The sequence below is a fragment of the Lathamus discolor genome, chromosome 2, assembly GCF_037157495.1.
Source record: "Lathamus discolor isolate bLatDis1 chromosome 2, bLatDis1.hap1, whole genome shotgun sequence".
NCBI classification, from domain to species: Eukaryota; Metazoa; Chordata; class Aves; order Psittaciformes; family Psittacidae; genus Lathamus; species Lathamus discolor.
The window spans coordinates 85,777,508-85,802,323 of record NC_088885.1 but is presented as its reverse complement, the minus strand read 5'-3'; the positions used below and the strand labels follow the sequence as shown (position 1 = coordinate 85,802,323).

Here is a 24,816-nt window from a genome sequence, read left to right as displayed (position 1 = left end):
TACCTGGACTTGTGCAAAGCCTTTGACACTGTCCCACACGACATCCTTCTCTCTAAATTGGAGAGATATCAATTTGATGGATGGACCACTCGGTGGATAAAGAACTGGCTGGATGGCCGCACACAAAGAGTTGTGGTCAATGGCTCGATGTCCGGCTGGAGACCGGTTAACGAGTGGTGTCCCTCAGGGATTGGTGTTGGGACCAGTCTTGTTTAACATCTTCATCGCTGACATGGACAGTGGGATTGAGTGCGCCCTCAGCAAGTTCGCCGACGACACCAAGCTGTGTGGTCCGGTTGATACACTGGAGGGAAGGGATGCCATCCAGAGGGACCTTGACACGCTTGTGAGGTGGGCTGATGCCAGCCTTTTGAAGTTCAACCATGCCAAGTGCAAGGTCTTACACCTGGGTCGGAGCAATCCCAGGCACAGCTACAGATTGGGCAAAGAAGAGATTCAGAGCGGCCCTGCAGAGAAGGACTTGGGGGTGCTGGTCAATGAGAAAATGAACATGAGCCGGCAGTGTGCGCTCGCAGCCCAGAAAGCCAACCGTATCCTGGGCTGCATCAAAAGGAGCGTGACCAGCAGGTCGAAGGAGGTGATCCTGCCCCTCTACTCTGCTCTCGTGAGACCTCACCTGGAGTATTGTGTGCAGTTCTGGTGTCCTCAACATAAAAAGGACATGGAACTGCTGGAACAAGTCCAGAGGAGGGCCACGAGGATGATCAGGGGACTGGAGCGCCTCCCGTATGAAGACAGGCTGAGGAAGTTGGGGCTGTTCAGCCTGGAGGAGAGAAGGCTGCGTGGAGACCTCATAGCAGCCTTCCAGTATCTGAAGGGGGCCTATAGGGATGCTGGGGAGGGTCTCTTTGTCAGGGACTGTAGTGACAGGACAAGGGGTAATGGGTTAAAACTTAAAAAGGGGAAGTTTAGATTAGATATAAGGAGGAAATTCTTTCCTGTTAGGGTGGTGAGGCACTGGAATCAGTTGCCCAGGGGGGTTGTGAGTGCTCCATCCCTGGCAGTGTTCATGGCCAGGCTGGATGAAGCCTTGGGTGGAATGGTTTAGTGTGAGGTGTCACTGCCTGTGGCAGGGGGGTTGGAACTAAATGATCTTGAGGTCCTTTCCAACCCTAACTATTCTATGATTCTATGATACTAGGGACTATAATGATCTTTTTGTTCCCCAAAGCCCCAGCCTATAAAGAATGGTAAACACTGTCATCTCACTCATGGATCTGAATGCTGACTGTTTACTTTCTGTGCCTTCTCCATTGCAGCCCAACCTAACAAGTCTAAGTGTCCCACTAAAACCACAGCACAGCTATGAACTGGAATCCTAGTACACTGCATAGAACCTGTCAGCAGAGGGTACAGGGTGTGTGTGATACAGCTCTGCAAACACTGTACATAAGGTATTGTGGGCTTACAGAGCTTTCCAAGTTAAAGCTGAGACAACAAAGCCAATACCTCCTCCTCCTTGAGCATGCAGCCCAGGCTGTGGGAAGTTAGAAATCTATCCATTATTCTCCTAATCCAGAAAAGCTACAGTCTCTACCTGTGCATCCTTTTCAGAGAATAAAAAACCTATCTGATAAGACAGACCAACAGTTCAAAGAGAGTAACTCCTCTTGTAGTAGCTGTTAATAAATGGACACAATGTTCCTGCTTCGGCAAATTGAAAGCCATATATAAACCTTCAATCCTTGTTTTTTATAGGATCTTGGGAATCTCAGGACACACTGGATGCTGCAGATTAGTTAGCCTGTCTCCACAGTAAATTCAACTGACTGCAAAAGCTTCAGCTCTTGCTTTTGGTACCTTACAGAAAAGACCTCTGAAAACAATAGGGCCTTCTCATTGCTTTCATTGGAAGCAGGATCAAGCCCATTGCAGAGAAGCTTCTGGGTACCAGAACTCTGAGCTTTGGGCTGTCAAAGCTACATTGCTTGCAAGGTTTATTCTGTCGACCTGCTCTGCCTTTCTGTTTAAACACACTATGTGGGCTAGCCTGAAACTCTTTTTGCAGAAACATCTCTCTAGCCTAACCTGACTTACTAATTTTCTGTGCTTCCCATCTCACTGACTTGTAGTATAATTTTGCATTTTTCAGGATAAAAGAGATGGACAGGACCTTAAGATTCTGTGTTGTCAAAAGACTGCTTGGATTCTTAGTTGCACTATGACCTTCAGTCAGGGTATACTGCCTGATTTGGTCAATGAAGTTAATTGAGTCGTTGTAGCTGCTGCTGCACATTTTGGCTTTTAATGGCCCAGAGAAACAGGCGATGTCTGTCAGACACTGCATGGCACAAAGAAATTTGTGAACATTACTATTCTTCTTAAGGAACATAACTGAAGCTGGCAGCCTGAAATCCCTGAAATTTGGGCTATTGTTTATGCCACAGCTGATTCTGACACTGTCCTTAGAAGCAGCTTCATTCAGGTTTCATTACACAGGCATACTAATGTTACAGCTGAACAGCTTGCTCACCCATCATGGGACTGGAGGCTTGCAGGAAGCTTTTATTGCACACGCCCTGCTTAGGGCAGCCCCATACTGGTACCAGATAGAGGACTAGTTTCTGACTCCTACATTTAACTTCCCAGCCAGGAATTTAACGGGGATTGCTGCAAGAGGGAACTGGTGCCTGTGCACTTCATGGCTTCTGGTCCTCCACAGGTGTGACATATCATTAGGTGACCACACCAATCCCCAGCTCTGGATGAACTTTCTGTCTGTGCAGTTTATATTCTGCCAGTTATGGGATGATTTCTCTTCTGTTGAGCAAAATTAGGCAGTGAAGGAGGTTTTCATGTTTTTGCTGATGCAGTCATAGTTGAACTAAATATACTGACTACTACTGCATCTGCAGTAAACATATTGCCTTCTTTCCCCATTAATACAAATGATAATACTTCTTTTTATCTCTCCTTACTTTACTGTAAACATGTAGCTCTAAAATACACAACTCAAACTACTTGGTTACACTGTTTCTCAGTCAGGTAAGTGCTGCTGCTTTTTCTTAAGTGTGATGCTTGCAATTTCCTTGTATTACAATACAGAACTGTGCCTCTCTGTAGGCCACCAATACTTTGAAAGTAATTGTATAGATATTTTAGTACGTAGGAAGAAATTGCCGATGGTTATGCAGTGGGATTTACCCGCACTTCAAAAAAAGGTGGTGCAGGTGCAAAGTGACGACCATATTATACTGTCAAATGTATGTTCACGTATGCATTTTAATGGGACAAAACAAAGATTGCATTGACCCAGTATCTTTGCATTACACAGATTAACACAAACTTTTATAATTTTCCTTTCATAAAAACATTGTTTCCCCAACAGTGGTGAAACTCAGACAGCCAGCATAATAGTCAGCCTACTGTAGGCAAGTTTAATAAATACTATAACTTTATAAAGATTACTGTATATCTTCTAAAAAACAGGAGCGTGCATCATAATGTAATGAGGATAAAAATATTAAGCAGAGGCTGACCTTCATTTTAAGAATTTGTGAAGGCTGTAGGAATTAGCCAGTAGAGAGAGCAATAAAATATTTCATGAGAATATAGACAGTGTCTGCTATGAGATTCCTGGAAACTACCTCAAAGGCTAGTTGACCCTGTTTTCCATACCACAAGTATGCATTTGTGGTTGCAGGAAATGTTCTTTTAAGCATGCAAGGTACTGAGTACCAAAGCATGCTTAGTATGTAAGTACATTACCAGGCATTTGCGTTGGCAGCCAACTGAACGTCCTTTACGTAGCAGTATGTGTACTCAGAAGCCATACAGCATATAGATTACCTTATGTGTGGAGCAACCCCAGAAACTGCTTTTCCATCACAGCACATATATATACAGACAGAAGGCTGGAAATGAGCCAGACATTGTAAGAATCTCTGAGAGATTATGGTGCAATGAAGTTCAGCCTCTACAGTGCAGCCACCCACATGCACAGAAGTTGGGCTATGCGCACTTCCAGTGTGTTATTGCCTTCCATCAAGAAAAGACTACTCTAGCTCATGTTTGTTCCCACTTCTTAATGGGACAGTTGAGTACCAGGCTGCTACTTGGAACATCACCACATATGGTATCCCTAGGGCTGCCAAGGATGACTAAAAATACTGCAAGCGAACAATGGGAGAGACTCAATAATCATCTTCCTTACTCCTCAGACTTGACAAAAGCAGGGCTGAGGCATGCAAAAGAACAGCATCTTAAACAGAAGGTCAGCTTCTCTCATTTTGAGATTTGGTGCATAAATTGCATGTAATTAAGTTCTTTTCTTGTGCAAAATACATACAACCCAGATTATACCACTGTAAACCTTCCCTACTTCACTGTTCTTATGCCTTAACCTTAACTAGGACCTGAACTTTTGTGCCACAGGAAGTCTTAGCTCTCCTTGCTAAGGTTACGAGTACAAATATCAATTAGTTAAGTTGCAAAATTCCATGTAGCAAGAAGACCTTTGACAACTAAATCTGAAGGCTGATATTCATGTGGAATGTAATTCAGTCTGGAAATCTTCAGCAAGAATTACTTTATATGCTATCATTTACTAAGTAGACACTGATGTTTTAAAAGCTATATAGGATGTTATTTCACAGGATCGTATTACCATATTGCAATTAATTTTTAAGAGATTAGTAGGACCATGGGAACAGTATGGTACTGAAGACTCCACAGACTCTCTGAAAACCAAGTATATGATGCTACTGTCTGCCAGCTGATTGGAAGTGAAGCTATCAAGTTTCAGCCCAGCTCCACGTGTAATTGGTCCCTAAGCACCACTCATTCAGATACTCTTGTTTACAATCTCATGAGGAAATTTTGGAGCTGAAGGGCTGGAAGTCTGGTAATCTCCTCAGGACAGGGTGGCAAGGTGTAAGAAGGAAAGCTTCAGCAGGAGAGCTTGCACAGGTTTGTTCTATGACTTCACTCTCCAGGGCTGTCAGATCCAGCAATTTTTGTATGAATTATTTTGAATAACAAATTCACATCCCCTTTTCATCACCACATGTATTTTCAAAAGGTATTTCTATGCTAAGAGTAGAAATGAGGCTCCAAGTACACTGGAACATAGCTCCAAGTATCTGAAACTTTGAACTCTAGGTGAATTTTCAGTCACATAAATCATTTGATCTGAAGTTTTTGGGCAACCATAGGAAAGATGATAAATCTAGAAAAAACCCAAGCCTTACCTTCTTGTAGAGACTTCTCAGGTCTCTGTACTGCCACATACTATTGAGGACCTGAGATGCTGCTTTCACCACTTTCGGCGAATGCCTGTTACGCACATATGTTAAAAAGGGAGAGAGAGAAAGAAAGAGTGAGAAAGACTGTTAAGTACAAGACTCCATTCATCCCAATTTTCAAATGCATTGCTATGGAGTTAAACCCCCATTTAAAGTGTGTTTCAAATGTGCCGCAATTGGCTGGCGTCTTGGAGGCCAATGTGTTTTTAAGCAAGGGCAATACATGTTATTTCTACAGTGCTAATTATTCAGTGAGGAGCAAAATGTGCGTTCCTCAGCACACTGAGAACAAGGATTCATCCTCAAAGCATAGTAGGAGGAATGGCAGAGGTAGCAACTGGCAAAACTGTGAAGTACCCAAATGGTATTCTGTACATCTGAGATGTCCTGGCTACAACTTTTGGCATAAAGGACAAGAAGTTAGAGCCAGAGTTTCTTTCTCTGTAAGGTGCCAAAGTTTTAACTCTTGACAGCATGCTTAATACATTAAATGCCTCTTAGCAGTGGTCAAAAGAAACACTGCGTGGGTGATGAGCACTGTTCTTGAAATGCAGAGGCAAGATGCAGAAATACAACTGTTTATAAAAAGAAAAGTTTCATTAGGAATCCAAATTAGGACTTGCTTCTTGCTCACACTCTTAGCCTTTAATGACAGCAATACAGTGTCACGTTGAAAACCACAGATAACTTCACATGGGCCTTCTCTTCAGAAAGGTTTCAAAAGAATCTCTAAACTATTGTTACAATATGTTGGAGTCATATACTCCTCCTGGGATAGGTAACTTCAAAAAAAATCTAAACCCCCAAAATTCAAAAACCAGGGAGTATTCAGCTCAGTGAAGAAAGGTCAAACAGAAAAGGACCAGGAAGATAACCCAGCTTACTGAGGAAGCAAACACTGTGCTGTACTAATAATACACTTAAAGCGGGAGAGTGCTAGAAAATCTTGCAAAGCTCAACGTCTGGAGTGAGGACTGATGGAGTTGGGGGCAGTCACTGAGATGATTCATATTTTTACTCAGAATAGGCACATGGACTGCAAAACCAAAGAGAAACCAGAAAGACAGAAGTGTATGTTACTGGTTTGGGCAGGAAGTCTTCTCAGGGGTCAGGCTTTGGTGCATCCCGTGACTTCTGAGAGGACCACTGGTACACCGGCACTCAAGCTGGTCAAGCAATGTTCATGACACAACTGATTCAATTAACTTACACAGAATTTATTTGGTGACTCTTTTTTCTCCCCTTTTCATCCATTTCTCACCCAGAGTACAGCAGTAGGTGGGTAACTGGGGAATAAACAGGAATTTGATAAACCCTTTCAAACAAAATTGTTTTTATTACACTCCCAGCTGTGCTGGCTCATGGGGTGCTGGTAGCATGGAACAACTAGGAAAATAACTGTGCCAATCATACTGTGAGTACTGAGGAGAAACAGGAAATGTAAGAAGCCAATACGGGCTTGGCCAGTATGACCTTATGAACACCAGGTTCCCTCATGCTGTCATACAGGGGAAGTGCTCAAGCCCTGGGAATGTTCCAAAAGCTAGTGGGGCCAGCCCCACACTCCTGGCACTGATATATACCAGGATGCATCCAGTCTAGTACCATGCACTTGTAGAAGCAGCTGCTTCATTCCGGACAAGATAAATTCATACTAAAGTGTTTTACTGTATTAAAGTGAGCCTGCCAGAATTTCCTATCAGTCCAACAAACAGCAATTCTGATTTCTGAACAATGGATTACCTGTGAGAAACCAAACCACAGCAATAGTGCATGATACTAACATTTCTGAAAGCTAGAAAATAGAATGTTTGATCAAGATAGGCATTTGTAGCACTGTGAGTTGACAGGTTTTCTTGTTCTAGAACTGTGTAACATGTAACAGTAATAACACAGGACTGCAACTCAGAAGTACTTGAGAGGAAGGATACCTATCATTATTTAGGGCAGCATTTTGGAATTAGTCAACAGTACCTGGGCTAAATACTTTTATTCAGCACTGATACAGCTTCCACAGTTATGAGGGATACTTAGGGAATTATACCCTTGGATCCCCTAAAACTTTGAAAAGTCAAGACTTAATGAGTATTAATAATCTCTACCAGATAATGAACAGGAAAACAAATGCATTATTATGAGAAAAGACACATGCAACTTCAGTAAAACAGATATTAACCTGTTTGCAATATTGGTACATCTGATCTACAAAATGTAAAACAAAGTTTTAAGTAGATTTAATACTAATAAAAAATTCAAACAGAAACAAATTGGCACAACTAGTATCACATACTTTGTTACACTACTACTTTTTACCCCCTTACAATTAGAATGTAATAATGTTTCAGTAATGAACTTGGTATGAAAAGGGTGACAATAGAGGAAAAGAAATGTGACTACATTATCTTGGCAATGTTCAATCACATAGGCGAACATAAGTTCTCATACCAAATGTAGGGTGCATAAATCTTCCCTTCAGGGTGTTGCCTGGCTTTGTGAGGCTCTTTTAGAGCTCTGCTGCTGCAACAGGCTGTGGGATGACAGCTTCAAGTAGGTGGACTGATGGGTTTTGTACACTACTGTGAAGGCTTTTTGTTTTCAAACTGCCATAGTCCCACTGCACTATACTTCTGCAGGCTGACAAATACGAGAACCAGGCTGTTTTAGGCAAAAGAAGGATAAAGGGTGAACTCTTCATGTAGGCTGCATACACAGGGGCTGCATACACAGGAAAACAGACAAGATGAAACCATAGCTTCTCTGAAAATATCATTGTCACGTGTAAGATTTTTGCATGTTTTGGTGCCTCACAAAGTAGCCTGCAGGTATCCTAATGCTCTCTCAGAAGAAAGGTGTTAGGAAAATCACTGAATCCATTTTTGCACTATGCCCCACCTTATGAGCAGACTGGTGGCCCACAAAAGGGTGCTATGAAGAAGGACAGTGATTTTGTATTCTTCACTCCCAGAGCAAGAGGAGCAGTAACAGAACTGTGGTAAGGTCCTTTCACAGGATCCCTCCACCGGCATGCTACCCGTTCTGTGGGGTGCAGTCCAACAGCTCTGGTCTCTAATGTTTTTCAGGTTGTTCTGCCCAGAGACAGTGGTTACTGTACATAATTACTCTTCCTTAAACTGCACAGGCAGAACACTCCATGCACTACTGATGGTATGTCAAAAATAAACCACAGCAGAGACTTTTGCTATTGGTATTGTCTGTTTCTTGCCACCTTTCTTACTGGGCATACGATTTCTGATGAAACTAAAGAATTCAACTCATGATTGCATAGAGGAGCCAAACACATTCAGGACTAGTAACAACTACTGGAGATGTTAAAAAAGTGCAAGGGGATTTGCGAAACATACTTGTCTCCTTTACTCTTAGATATGCCAACCAGTTTCTCAATGCCGCCTGCGTCTCGTAAGGCCTTGGCATTCTCCATGTTTTTAGTGATGACTTCATGCAGAGTGCAGCAAATGGCAGTAACGGTGTCATCAGACATGGCCTTGCTTGCTGAGCTGTTGCTGTTGTTAGCGCCTGGCAGTCGGTGGACCAGATCCCTCATGGCATACTTGCCTTTGTTGAAAGAAAATGAAGGGAGAATTCAGAAGATACAGCAATAAAGGGTGACGGAGAAGAAGTACAGGGAAAACATGCGAGACTATTAGCACCACTTCCATCATTGCAGGTAATCTAATTGGCTACTGAATCTATTTGGAATGAGCCACATTTATATAATTGCATGGTCAATCATTTCACACGTTAGGGACTCTTAATATTCCCATAATACATCAGTTGGAGACTTTGGATATGGCTACATCATGCCCTTAGGAGAATGAGATGATGACAGAAAAAGCCAAGTATATACATAAATATAACCCTAATATCACAACTTACAGAACTTGGCAAGTTCTCATCTCGCATCGCACAACTTGTAACTCATTATGATAAATAAAATGTGCATCAGTTGTTAAAAATACTACAGCAAATGCAAAGCCAATGACATTGCTATTCGTGCAAAAATCTTCTCTCAAGGACCAGTTTCACTGTACAAGGTTGATTCTATACTACATGCACTAATTTAATTAGGTTTATTAATGTTTCTTAGACTTTATTGCTCATTAGAGGACACCATCTTTTCCACACATACTTAGTTGTATGCTTGATACTGACAAGAAAAGGGAGCTGTTCTGAGATCTATTCCTGTCTGATGTTTTACTAAGGAGTTACAATAACCTCCAGAACTTAAAATCTCCTAAAATATAAAGGGAAAATGAAATTTTAAAATGGTCACATTGAACTGAAGACCTGGAAAAAAAAAAATCTACTGATTACAGTTGGCCTTGATGGCCTTAAAGGTCTTTTCCAACTGATATGATTCTATGACAATTATAACTTTTTCATGTTTACATGAATAAAGGATTTTTATTTTGTTTTGCAAAACTGCACCTGAAAGTCATGTGGTGCTTGGGAAAATAACACAAGAGCGGCTTCTGAGAATTTATATATATATACATATTGTATCACTGTAAATATATAAATGTGAATATATAAATGTAGAGCAGGGTTAGCAATGGCACAACTATATGAGAAGCCTCACACCAATTCTGTAGGGTCACTATTACATTAAAACAATATCTTAGCCCTTCAGTGCGATGAAGACAAGATCAGAGAGGGCAAGGACCTGATAAAGTTGTTGCTGAGGTCAGTGAAACAACTTTGAATCACCTTCAGTGCAGCTGTGCTAGGAATTTGCATACAGCAATCACCATGAGTGTATCATGCAGGATGAAAAAGACAGGAAAATTGGGAAAAATAAACATAATTAGTAATCTAATCTACATCACATTTTATGAATGAAATAACCAGGTGTGATCATTGTATAGAATATGATAATTTAATCAGATTTTTTGATAACTTAAAAAAGTTCCGATCAATTAGTATTTATGAGTACTTGTTAAAAATTTTACTTCTGAATTCATAAATTCAGTTGTGTTTGTCCATATTTGAAAGCAGAGGTAAGAGGAAAATCACATAATCACATCTTTAAACTATCAGAGGTTAAATTACTTTTATTTCTCACAATTTTGCCTGCTGTGGTAGAAATATAGTCAATCATTTGGAACAGAGTATTTTTAATACAGATAAAACCTAAAATCTGTAGTGAAATGTTACAGGTTATGAAGAGATTTTGCGGTAATGTGAGGTCTTAAGAGACAACTCACTTTGTATCATGTAAAAACGTTCCTGATTATAAAAAACATAACTTTACCAACAAAATGTGTGCAGTAGGCTTTGAATCTTAACGGTGTGCTGCAATACAGATACGAACCTTTTCCTCATACTTGTTTATTTCTTTGCACTTAATATTAAATTGGTTGTTTGCATTATTAGCTTTTCAGCAATATTATTCATATCGATGTAGTACAGACATTAACACCACTTTCTCTTTCAGAAATGGTTTGAGCAAATGGAATACGTTTTTGCCCTACACCTATCTGAAACACTGAACAGCCTGAAATGCTAGATACATCTGCATCTGTTCTACGTAACACGAGTACATTAATAGTTGCTTATCACTTACACTGATAGCTCAGTCTGGAGCATATAGCAAACTAAGCTTGTGTATGAAAACAAAATAAAATAAACCATGATTTGCTGTAACTTTTACTCTCCTGATGCAGTGTCTGCCATGGGTCAGGAATAAGTAGACAAATCACATCAGTGAGACTTTCTGCTTTACTCTGTACACACATCCAGAACAAATCAATGTTCCTTTTTTCTTTTCTACCTCAAAGTGCAACAGAGCGCCTCACGATCTCAGTCCTCTGGTGGAACCAGATTACTGTGATCATTCCATTAGCAGTCAAAGACTATCTCCCTTAGCACTGATTATAAGGAAACTTGGATGGATGTCCTAAGCAGTTTTCCTGGAACTGGCCTAGTATTCCAGGCAGTAGTATTGATACCAGTACACATGCCTAGACACACAGGATGCTTCTTAGAATAAACAAAGGCTTTGGAGGTATCAGGAAAAGCTCATCAGGAAAACTAAAATAAACACAATCAAGCATGGTATAGACATTCTGGACATGCTAATGCTCAACAGTTCTAACACTTCTGCGGTGCACACACTTAAGTCAGGCATAAGAAGATCAAATCAGTACTAGATGTATCAAAACAGTAAACCAGGCATTTTATAGATAATGTGTTACAGTGGGACAGTACAGCACCACTTATTCTGAGGGGCTGTAGCAATTCCAGGTCAATAATACTATTAAATTCCTAATCAGTTCCATATTTTAACTAAAATACATTCTGAGTGGTTTTGGTTTTGTTTCTCAGAATTGCATCAAATTTAGCCTTTGGACAGAAAGTGCCGGAAGACTCACAGCGCACATTTTGCAGACCTATAATCTAGTCAGTGTATAGCAACTGTGGCAGCTGTGCAAGCTGGTATCCACTTTGGATACACCCTGATCAGAACCTGCAATGACAATGCCAGGCCCTAGTCGTGCCAGGGGCTGCCTGTGAAGAGGACAGGCTTCCTCCTCCCTGCCCTGTCCTTGAGGTGCAGCAGAAGCCAGAACTGCCCCCTCCAACAGAGCTGCTCACACAAGCAGTTGAAGCAGCTGACTGCAAAGACTGGCCCCACAGCTCAAACTGGCCTTCAGATGTTCACCAGAACAACAGGGCACACCGGCTGGAAGACGAGGGGAGTGGCTGGCCTATACAGTCAATCTAAGCTGCTGTTTACATGGCCATCAAATCTGTTAACAGGTATAACTGTTAACATATTTTCTGTGGTTTTAGTACTTTAAACTCTTTGTTAGATATCTGAAAAAACATTTGGGATGAGAAAAACCCCTGCCTTAGCCATAAAAAAACTGTGTCGTTAATGTAATTCAAACCACATGAAATTATATTGAAAAAGCAGTAAACTTGCTTTAATATAGAGTTAAGTCATGAAAATTAAAAGTTGAGTACTATTCTTTATACTGCAGAAAACATTCCACAGTAACTTGCTTGCATTCTAAATGTGTTTTCTACACTCATACATAAAATCAGTTCACAAAATACTACTGTACTACATTCACAGGAAAGAAAAAAATCAATTAGTTAACTTCTCTTATCTCAGTTATGTTCCCCCTGCTTTACAACAGACATGAAAGAAAGAAGACTCATGTTGTCCAGCACTAGCTATAGAAGAAACCCCTATTTTGGAGTGGTGTAATGTTGAGTAATGCAAATGAAAGCACAGCTACTGCCACATCAGCCCAACACAGCTGACAAAACATGCGATCCTTGACTTTTGCATTAGTGCATGTTACAACCTGCAGAGCATGTGCCATTTGAATTACTTTTTCAATGTTAGCAACCTCTTCTAAAAGCAGACTGAAATGTGTAGCGGAAACTAGCCTTGTAATGTCAGCACAGTTTTATATAGCACTACCAGTAGGAAGGCTGGGGAATTCAGCTTGCAGCTTAAGAAGCCTCCCTGAGCTGAAGAAGTGAGAACTGATGAGGGTCTTAAGAAGACAGGAGGATGTGCATGAGAATGATATTTAAAACAAACAGCATTATTAATTTTCATTAGGGTTCATACAGAACAGATTTATCCACAAAAACCTGATTTTTTATTTGAGCAAAATTACACATTACAAGACCCCAAAGTGATTTGATGCCTTTAAAGAGGATTTACATAATATGATTAAACATAACCAGCTTGACAGGGAAAAAAGAAATCATATTTATTTGTTCAATTTCACTCATAAAGGAAGAAAGAAAGACTACAGAGCCATAATTTGGGGGGGGCATCACAGGAAAGGGGTTGTCCTGCAGGTGCTTTGGACAGCATTTTTCTGACACTATAAATTTAAAAGTTATTTTATAAGGTAGGACTTCTACCACTTTTATATTGACGGCAGGATTCATCCATCACAATACACTAAGTCTTTGACTAAAAGATAATAATGTTTGCTTCCTAAACATTTCAACAATGTAGAGTTAACATCCTTCCCATGATAAAATCTCATTAGCGCCTTAGTACATGCTTCTTAATTCATGTGTCTTAATTCAGGAAACTTTTTCCTTCATAGGATCAAACTGATAGCTCTGCTAAGAAAGATTCAGAGCAAATCAGCAGATCTAACAGGAGCAAAATCATCACAGATAAGGTTCCACTTCCGGAAATATTTCCCTGCTATTGCCTGGAGACAAATTCACTGCTGATGTAACCCCATTGACTTCATTTCCATTTTCACTCATCTCTGAAAAATGACTTTGACACATTGGCACATTTATTAAATAGTTGTGACATGGCTCCTAGTTTGAAGGAACAAGATGGAGAAAATTAACCTATTGAGAACACAAGAAACCTCAAACAGCTATTAATTTAAACCCTGCCCTAAAGGTAGAGCTTGCTCTAATAAAGGTTATGCATCACCATTTTTTCCCCCTCAAAGATACTCATTAATTCACATCAAGTAGCTAGATAATATAAAACCAGCAAAATCCCACTACATTTTACTGTAATGTTACAGAAACTCTATTCCAGAACTACTGGTGTCTGCATGTCACAATGCATGTGAATTTTGGTCTCTTCATTCTAGCATGTGTGCTCCACTTAAATTTCCAGACGTATGTGGCTCTGTACATTTTTATCATCCTTGTGCTTTTAATACCATCCAATTTCAGTATTTCAAAACCTTTATAGAAAGAATATAACTGGGAAAGCTTCTATTATTACTTTCAATCATTACTTACTAAATGTGCCGAAATTGTCTATTTAATTCAGATGGAACAAATTTTCATCATGAGTCAGTGTATTCAACTGATAGTCTAATAAATTAGAGGGTATTCATCACGATAGTCGTGGCAGAAATACCACTGCTGTATTTGATAGATAGTTCACCTGTGCACCATGCTTTCTCCTGTCAGACACTGTTGTTCTAAGTTGTAATTGGTAATCAGCATTGGCACTATGGTAGCACCTGAAAGTGCCCCTCAGGATGCAGCTGCTGCTGTTCCAGAGGAATCCTGTCCCTTCTCTGAACACAGGACATCTAGTACATACTGTGGTGTAAGATGGAGTGCAAGAGCCCACAAAAAATTAACATGCTTGTACAGTACGCCACAACCTCTGGAGTTGGACTGCCTAGACAGTATAAGGTATTTTGTAGGCATTAAGGCAGCAGTGAAACCCATGTGATTTAAAAGGGTAAAGGTTTGCTGCTTATCACAGGGAGATTTTCCTCTGCTACTGCAACACTCAAGGAGAAAAACTACCCTGAATTTTAAAGGCAAAATAGGTTAAGAGGTAAGAAATACTGTCAGACTAGGTTTTGGTGCCAAACACGTGTAGTTATTTGTGGGACAGAGGAGGAAGCAAACCCAAGAATATGAAGCAGGATAACACCAGAGCTGCTGGGCAAGCAGCAGAGGCAGCAGATGGAAGGAGACAAAGTTACATTTTTGAAAGCAAGAAAGGCTGCAGCACTGAGGTTGGGAAACACTTGTCCCTATATGATTACTCCTCAGACTATGGGGAGCACTAGGAAATGTTTGGTGAGTCAAGAACAAGAAATAACCTAACTGATGTGGCAATGTTGGTTTACAAAGGAAGACCCCTATTTCAGAAGCTAGAGCAGCACAAACTTTAAGTAAGAGTCACTACCCACCCCAAGGTTTAATGCCCTCTTGTTCAGTGCTGAATGACCTGACTTTCAGACAGGCTTTCCACTAACCACTGAGCCAGTGACTTTGCTATTCATGCTGCTCCATAATACAGTCTCTAGCATTGCCAGCTGCAGAGTACATTGCACATGAGGGAACTGTAAGTCACAATACTTTGTCTTTCCTTTAGCTTCTGGTTTGACATGAATTAAGCTGTTAACAAGAGCAGATTTCTGAGAGTCAAAGGCAACGGCTACTGTCAAACCCACACAGCTTGACCAGTAGTAGCTAGAGGTCTGTGATGTTGCTCATCACAACAGACCACTATGCATGAAGTAGTACGGGAAGACGAAAGTGGTAAAAAACCTGCGTGGACCAGAAAGCGTGTGCCCAAAAAAACAAGGGAATTACCACTTCTAACAAGAATCAGAGAACAGAGGATTTTGGTACAGTTTGGAATTTAGGTGTAAAAGGAAAAATGAAACCATTTTTAGGCATGTAGGGTGCAACTCATGTCTCTAAATGCAAGGGCTAATAAAGTTTGAAATCCTCTTGGGTACTTGAGATTATCTGCACAGTTAGTAGGCCTGTGGAAGATACACAGCCTTATGGAAAAACAGATGGAGACAAAATAGGATATCCTATACATTTTAATGTTTAATGCTTACCTATAGGCACCTAAATCTCATTGTTTGGCCAAAAATGTTTTTCGGTATGCAGGTCCTTTAACTTCTTATGTTTGGGATGTGCACAGATGTTTGTGTGCATCTGTGGCACTTGAACATAAATGCATATGAAGACATTTCACTACATAGTGTTCATGAACTATAGTACTGCGATTATCCCTATAAAGAAAATATTATCACCTCAGCTCAATCATTTGTAAGAGAATGAGTGATGAGTTAAACTGGTTCGAACAAGCACCTCAAAACTCACGGGCTGGAGCCACTGCTGTAGCAGCTTCTCATTAAACCTAGCTTGCCAATTAAGTTGGGATAATGAGTGCTTTGACTAGAGAACAATGCTGAGTTTCACCTCCTTTAAGGTTTATTTGAACTTAAAATTTAAGACTCTGTGGAGACAAATTATTTTTGGAGAAGACAGAAGAATGAAAACCATTACACACACATGCCCTCCTGTGCCCCCAAACACTGAGATGCGCTTTGCTCATGGCTGCTGAGACAGAACATAAGATCAGGTGGAGGTCTCAGATTCCCTTTTTCCCTCAGAAAAATTATACACGCTTATTACTTTTCCACCACCTCTGATGGCTGGCAGCAAGATTTCAAGATATAAGAATGGTATTCTGTATGGACCATGACAAAGAGGTACGGTATCTTCCCTGATGCATTGTACGTGACGTGCCATTCAGTGGTTTTCTTCTTTGAAAATCTTTTTTATTGAGAATAAATTCAGCCATAGGTAGTGTAGCACATAAAGCTCTACAGGGTGCAGGAATCTTTTACAGTTTCAGGGAAGATACCCTCAAGCTTTCATAGAATGATGAAAGTATGTGAACTACCAATGTCTGTGTTGACAATGTCAATTGAGATTTGCCTGTAAAAGAATCAAGTATCTGAAAGGGTAACTGATACAGAAGCTTTAATCTTTTTAAAAAGATTAAAGATGCTGGTTTTATATTTTGCAAGAAAATGGTATAGCATGAGGAGAACTAGGACTCACAAAGGGCACAGTCATAACAGGGATGGAAGAGCAGTATGTACAGAAGTTAGCAGCACTGGACAAAAGAGAATCATTTTGGTATCTTCAGTCTGAACATGCCGTGGGAAATCACAACTGGGCGCAATGCAATCACCACTTTTCAGCACATTGCTTTCTCAGACCCATGATCCTTCATAGATTTTCTTTCCTGCAGCAGCATTTTAACCCAGCCACCTTCTTCCTTCAGATTCTCTGCTTCTAGAAACATAACTTCTCCATTTGATGTATTTCCTGCCTCCCTCTGGCTGACCATTTTTCTTGCTTTCAACTTACCTTCCCAGGGTTGCCCCTGCTCCCCTCTATTACATGACTGATATTTTTCCTTCCTTCCGCTGTACACCCTCAGCTCCTTGGATCTTAACTGTTTTAAGCTTTGATGTTCCTTTGTTACCTCTTATGTACCTGATATTTAAGCATGTGTCTCTGCATCTGCCTTGTCTGCCAACCTTTTCCATTCTCTCCTCATACTAGTTTAAACACATTCAGTTTGATGCTCAGCTAGATCCTGTTTTTGTCACAACCCTGCAAGCCCATGACCCACCCCCCAACTCCTGCCCTTTACTTTTCTGAACTAAAGGAAATTTTAACTAGCTTACAAGCATAGGTTTTAGACTTGAAAATACCAGTGTGTTTAAAAGCTATTGCACTTATACTACTCTTATCTCTCTTGTTTCTCAGTTCCACAGACAACTACCTATTTAATCTACTGTTATTCCAATAGTGATTTTTCTCCCATCTCAATGGAATACCTTCATATTCTGCATTTCTCTCACATAGCAAGACTGCAGATATTCAGGCTTTATATTAACAGTTGTCTTAAAACCTAGGGATTACAGAATTTCCAAGGCTCTTTAGCTGGCCATAACCTGCTTATTCATACAGCCTATCAGTCCCAACATGTGCTTTAAAGGCTAGATCCCTCTACCCCTTGCATGCAGAAGCAATTCAGCTGGCTGCACCGAAACTAATGCCAACACTAGAGCAGTGTATGAAGACCATGCTGTACATCTCCACTTCCTTCACATGTGCAGCTTTCTGGCATTGTCATGGGATGTATGCTGCCACTGAGAAGTGGATTTCTGCAGAAACTTGGTCTCCTTTGGGGGAGTAGATGTCTACAGCTACAAATCTAGTACAGAAACAGATTTATGGGTACCGTGGCCAAATGGAATTTCTGTTTCTCAACAGCACCTCTCACCCAGCACAGTGAATGGCTTCTGTTTTGAATGTCAATCCATGTTTTAGCTCAGCAATCCCTATATCGTCTCCCCAGCCAGAAAAAAAAAAGATTTGCATGGTCACTATGGCTGCCTTCCTTATAGTCTGTCATGGTTTAAGCCCAGTCGGCAACCCAGAACCACAGAGCTGCTAGCTCACTCTCCCCCTTCCTCCTGCCCACTCTAGGAACAGTCCAGTAACTAAGGTATAACACAAACCACTACTGCTACCACCACTAATAATAACGATAAAGGAAATTACAAGGGAAGAGAATACAACTGCTCACCACTCGCTGACCGATACCCAGCCCGACTGAGCAGTGAACTAGACTTCTGGATAACTGGCCCCAGTGTATATAGTGGGCATGACGTGCTGTGGTATGGAATACCTCTCTGGCTAGTTTGGGTCAGGTGTCCTGTCTCTGCTTCCCCTCCTCCCTGGCAGAACATGAGGCTCAAAAAGTCCTTGGTCAAAGTAACCATTACTGAGCAACAACTAAAAACATCGGTGTTATCAGCACTGTTCCCAGGCTGAAAGTCAAAACCACAGCACTGCACCAGCTACACAGAAGGCGAAAAATGGCTGCTACTGCTGAACCCAGGATACAGTCTTAGCTTTGGTAGGTTGGCTGGGAACAACAGTGACAGACCCAGGCTTTATTGTTCTTGGATCCAAGGAATTTGATCTTGTGTGCTTGTGTTTTATATCCAGAATGGATGGAGTCCATGTGGGCAATTACTAATTTCCTTTTAAATTAATTTCCTGCCACACACTGGACAAGACATGGAAAGGAGCTGTTAGGTTATCTATTGACCCAGGTAGTGCAAATATATCTAATTAATCATCTCTTTTACACACCAGCAGATTTATTTCTCATATAGACTGTACTGTCATCTTTCCTTTCATCTTCCACTAGCCCAAGGTAAAAAAGATTCTGCAAAGGGAAGTGATTCTCAGCTTAACTGCTGCAGGTTAAGTTTTCTGATTACTGGAGCTGGTTTTAGTCCATTGCTATCCTCTTCCCTGCTCCCTGCAGAGAACAGAGCTCTGGAAGGCTGAATTTTTAAAAAATATAGTTGTATAATTAATGTTATGATTAATCAGTGTTTCTAAAGTGCTCTGAAGAGGAAAAGTGCTATGTGAGTGCTGAGTGGAATTTTGGTTTTATCTGTATTATTTTCTGAGGTTGGGTAATATGTTGTTAATAGTATGATGCAAGGGACTTTAAGCCAGGTCATAATGAAGAAATATGAATGTAGTCTATTTTTGGAAAAACAAGTTTAGGCTTCAAGATCTGTGCCCTGATCCAACACCTACTGAAATTAATAAGCCTGTCTACCAATGTCAGAAGGTATTAAATTGGATTAATAAAGAAGTAGCTTTTCTTTTCTGCTTTGGCTTTTACTTTTGTGTCCAAACCAGAACAAAATTCTGACAGGAAACTGACGTAACCAGACTGAACTGCCACTAGACATTACCCCACTTTAACTGCCCATGTAGCTATTGCTGTTTATCTCCTACAATTTTTCTTCTTCTTATGCTCCAGTACTGCCTGAAACTCATGAACAAAGGTGTCCCCATTGTATGGTCTGAAAGACTGTTTTTGCATGCTTTTATACATAGCTATGAAAACACCATGGTGAAACAAAAAAAATCTTATGTTTAGAGATGTATATTAAAATCTTGAGGTACATAAAATCAACATGGATCCTCACGGACACATCTTGTTATAAAAGATTAAATAAAATGCATAGATGCAAATGTGTTAGCTCAATAAATATAAATCTTGGGAAAGTGACAATATTTTTTGATAACAACTCTTCCAACAAATATCAAAATCACTCCATGTCATACTGAAGTGTTCATATATTTCTTAACTACTGCAATGTTCAAACCTTTCAAACACCATGAAAACTCTACATGAAGCAGCTAAAATTACTAGTTATGCATGATGTCAAAACAATAATACTGAGGATACATATCAGTATTTCACATTGCTTTATTAGGCACCATACAATAAAATAATTTATATTTAATAACAAAATCCTGCTTAGTATCTAAGGCTCAGTGAAGCCATGCACCACCTTCACAGATGCTAATGTCTGAGCGAAGGACAGAAGGCAAAAAAGAAAAAGAACAGCAACAGAAAAAGTGCTGTTTAAAAATATTTTTAAGAACGTCAAGAAAATTTATCCATGAAAGGGTAAAGGTATAACACATTATTTGCTTTCTTTTCCTGCAATTTGGAATTGTTAGCAAATACCTCATGAAGACACAGTATCTCTCTGTTAAACTGCAGATGTACTAGTGTAACTAAAACAGACCATACTAATATCTGACGTAGTAATGAAGCTATAGGTACCTTCATTAGAAATGGGGTCTCTCACACCAGTCATTCAGAACATGGACAGGTACTAATTTTTAACAGTTATTCCTTGGAGGTCAATTAATTTTGCAGATAATGTTCTGACTCAGTTTAATTCCTGTTCTTGACAGAATGCTTTGTGTTCTTAGCAACTGAGTCATTAGAAAAGACAAACTATATTGTAGTTTTATATTTCAATTCACCTGAAACTACTATAGTTTAAGGCCTGAATATAGTAGGTGTGTAAGCAAGGATACGGTGCACAGACTTTGTGTTCTCAAGGAAAGGGCAAACATGCATCTAAAAACATTAACGTATTTTTTTTGTTTCAGCTACAACATGACTAGTTTTTACACTTCTCATTAAAAACTTCCTCACCTCTTGTTAGTTGTCCAATTCATTATTAGCTGTGTTTAAAGAAACTGTGACAACACATGAATCCTAGTCCTGACTCCTCCATCAGAGTACAGATCTACTACAGCACAGTTCTGTGTGTGCTTCCTCAGGAGGCGGGAGTCAAAAGGTTCATAATATGACTTAGTTTTGGGGTAGTGCTACTGGTGTTTCTTTCAAATTAACAGCTGCAGGTGGCATCTTCAGGCTAGTAGCTGATCCAAGTTGTTTCTCTGGTGGCCCTCAAAGAAGTCTTGCCTCCAGGCATCCATTTGAACTTGCTCAGTGTCAATATATCATTGCTTTTTTAAGTCACAGCTGCTCACCTACATCTGAGTAACACATGGAGGGAGGATTCTCAGGACTGTGCACTCACTCAACTTCCTTCTCTTACCTCCATGGGGATGCAATTGCTTACATGTAAAAGTCTGAGAGCCTACACTTTAGACTTGATGTACTAGACTTCATCTCTTTCTTGGAGATCAAGCTGGACAGAGGAGATCTGCTTAAGGCAAAACCCTTAACCTCTCAGATCCTTCAACTTCATCTCTCTCAGACCCCTGCAATGCTGGCTGGTATCTGCTACTTCCAAAAGTAAGGGGAGAATGGGGCAAGTCTTCCAAAAGTCTTCTCCTCTCCTCAGACTCGGGGAAAAGAAGAATGTGCCAGAGAGCAGCTGGTTCCCTGGCTCCACATTCCTTATTCTAAATGATCAGAGTGCTCTGAAAGACAAGGGTAGAGTCAGAGTGCAAATTTTAAATGTACTCTGCAGCCTTGCTACTTCCCTGCAACATGGCAGAATATAAAGTACACTGCACTGCAGCGGAAGGATGGAAGATCAGGTTTGAAGTGCTACGAAGACGTGACTTAACAACAACAAAAAAAGCACAGCTGAAAAATAGACGCTCTCAGAAAAGCAGAACAGGCAAAAGGTCAGATACAAAAACCTGACCTCCTAACCACAGGAGATTCAAAGGGCAATATTCCCAAATGTAAACTATTTGTTGATAGACTGCTCCATTGCAAATGATAATTTGAATTTGCAGAATATCATGTTCCCTTTGTGAGAGCAACTGCTGTTGTCAGTGTCACCTTGAAGAATTCTGCACACAAATATGACTTTGCATATACTCATGCTAATAGAAATATTTTCCTCTAATTAAAATTAGCACTCTGATTATTTGCTAGAATAATCCTGAGTTATGAAATCCAAATAATGTATAAAACATACCACTTTAAGAGCACTCTGAGTAGCACACAATCTAAGAGATCCTGTAACTTTTCTCCTGAGAGGAGTAAGTAATGAGGCAATTTATTTTCCTCATGTTGCACATTAGATCTACCAAACAGCAGGTGAACTCTGAACACCACCACTGCACATTTTTTTGGTACATGGAGCTGAACTACAGCCGTATGCTGCAAGATCTATAAACTTGGACTAGGAGCTTTTTTATCTTTCTTAGGGTTGCAGAGGACTTCTCAGGATTTTGAGAAGAAAAGGAAATTCAGAGCCTGCATGTTGAATAAAGTGCAAGGACAGCCATAAACTATCAGGGTCACTTACTCTTTAATTAAAAGATTAAGCTAGAGATGTTAGAAAGATCAGCCTGCCTCTGCTCCTATTCCCCAAAGGGCTAAGTGTATAAAACCAAGGAACAACCAGACATGAATGAGGTGCCCACCCTCGTCATGCTTGACCATGGACTTTGTCTAATGAGATCAACATGTCTAATAAGATCTTTTATTTGAGGAAATAAGTCATCAGGAAGGTGCAAAAAAAGGAAACAAAACCTGATGCAAATAATTTCTTTATAAATCATAGAACACTTGAGGTTGTTAGGATGCCCTAGAGATCATCTAGTCCAACCCCTCTGCTCAAAGCAGGGTCAGCTTAGTGTTTTCTTGTGTTGGGATGGATTTCCCTGTGTTTCAGCTTGTGCCCATGAGCCCCTTTCCTGACACTGGGCATCACCAAGTAGAGTACAGCTCTGACCTCTTTACACCCTTCCATGAGGCATTTAGACACATGAAGCAGACCCAGTACTCCAGCTGTGGCATCACAAGTGCTCTGAGTAGAGAGGAATGATCTCCGCTGACCTGCTGGTAACATTCCTAACATAGCCCAGGAGGCTGTTGGCCCATTTTGCTGCTGGGGCATGCTGCTGACTCCTCGATTTGATTTTATTTTTCTTGGCAATTAAAGTAATGGCACAGTGAATGTGAGACCACATTTTTAAGCCCTAACCCTAACTCTGGCCACTAACCCTAAGCCCTTGTAACCCAGGGCCCTTGCAACCTGACTCTGAACCCTTACCCCAGCACCCTTCTCTAATACCTAACACCAAGTGCTATTGCAAAGACTGAAACCCTAACCCTTTATGCTGTCCCCACCCTTACCCCTTGCACTGGTCACCAGCCTTAAGTTGATGTTCCTAACCTTAACCTTAGCCCTCACTGGTACTCCAAAATCAGGCTCCAACTGCTAACCCTAACTGCTTTCCATAAATCCTACACAGAACTCCCAACCCTCACCCAAAGCCCTTCTCTAACTACAAAGCCTAATCCCTCTCCTCAAAAGGTGAACTTATTCCCCTTATTCTCTTCAATAATTAAATACGGTAACAATAAACAATAATGAATAATCTGGTAAAAAAGAGAATAAATTGCCATAAGAATATTTATAATTGTCAAAAGAGAAATCACTTTTTTTTTTTTTTTTTGCATGATCTTGTTCTCATAAAGCTGAGCAGGAGGAGTGAGGTAAGGCATCATTTATCACTGTCTTAAGCAAACATAACTAGAGATTTTCCTCCTGTAGCCATGATGTTTCTGCAGCACAAACTGGTTCTCAGCTTATCTGACTTAGCAGAAACACTCAATTAAATTTCCAGCCTATGAATCAAATCCAGTGTAAAGCACCTGGAAGATAGTGATGGATCTGATGCAATGCACTAGCAAATGGCACTGGTTTTCCCTTTGACAATTAGGCTAAGTATCTATAAAAATGGCATCACTAAACTCAGTGGATCTTAAATATCATAGCCCTACTCTTCAGAATAATTCCACTCAGTTAAATGAAACTTTTGTTGAAAAATGAGGGGAAGTAAAAGAATATTAGTATTGGCATATCAGCTTTTGAGTGAGACAAAGTTAACAGCAATATTGTGCAGCCACGCATTCCTTTAAACATGAACGCCTTATCTATTATAATCAGCAATATAAAAATATTTGCAATCACATTGTATGAAATTTATAGCAGACAACCCATACTGAAAAGAGTCTTTAAAAATCATTAATATACAAAGCACACTCTTACCAATTATGTGATATACTACTGGATATTCCTTAGCTTCCAGTTTTATTGTCATGCACATTCTTATCTTTGAAATTGTCTGAAATACATCCTCAGTACATATTTATTTCAAATATTAAAAGTAAACATCCTGGAGAGTATCTTGGAACCTGGCCCATTTCTGAGCTATGAAATCTTTTTCTTAAAACAAATTAAAGGAGATAAATCTGTCATTTACGTTCAAGTTCTCTTTGTCCTGAATTATTTTTCGTTTCAGAGACTGAGCCAGATAATGCTCTCCTTATAATTCATAGCAGTATTTGGGTTTACATACACATGAAAAAATGTTTGTATTAATACAAATTTCATAATTACGTTTAGAATCTGAGTAACTGAGGTTGGAAAGGATATCTGGAGTTTGTCTACTCCAACCTCCCTGACTAAACCAAATGCAAAATCAATGCAATACAAAAAGATCATGAGACAACTGCATATCAATAGAAGACTGTTTAAAAATATATGCATTATATCTGATACAGTTGACATAATACACTGGATGGCACAGAGTCCCTTTGCTGCTCTCCTGCTAAAAGGCTACTGTTCATAATTAAATAAATATTTAAATATGATGAATGTGTCTCTTCATGTGTGCACACACATTTAGGCTCTTCTCCCAGTACAATTTTTAAACAGAATTTTGCCTACATAAATGCAATGGACTCCATTATTTCTGATATGAACATATTCTGAGACATTAAGGAAGCAAGAGTACGCAAGCAGAAAGATTAGCTAATACAGGGCAGAAAATATGCATTTATTGATGGAACAAGAATGGAAATTAATAGGGTTTCCTATTCATACATGCACATACCACTATGCAGCTGCAGGTG

At 40.0% G+C, this 24,816-nt stretch overlaps 1 protein-coding gene across 12 annotated transcripts in view; it reads right to left on the bottom strand.

Moving 5' to 3' along the window:
• CTNND2 (catenin delta 2) overlaps positions 1-24,816 on the bottom strand; it is a 655,387-nt gene that overhangs the window by 32,770 nt on the left and 597,801 nt on the right. For all 12 annotated transcript variants that reach the window (XR_010610081.1, XM_065667606.1, XM_065667609.1 and 9 more), the window contains 2 exons: positions 8,627-8,837; positions 5,211-5,295 (listed from right to left, as the gene is read on the bottom strand). Coding sequence is in view for 11 of the 12 variants with exons in the window: in XM_065667606.1 (XP_065523678.1) it covers positions 5,211-5,295; positions 8,627-8,837 (296 nt within the window). In the remaining variant the exon portion in view is untranslated. The remainder of the gene's footprint in view (positions 1-5,210; positions 5,296-8,626; positions 8,838-24,816) is intronic.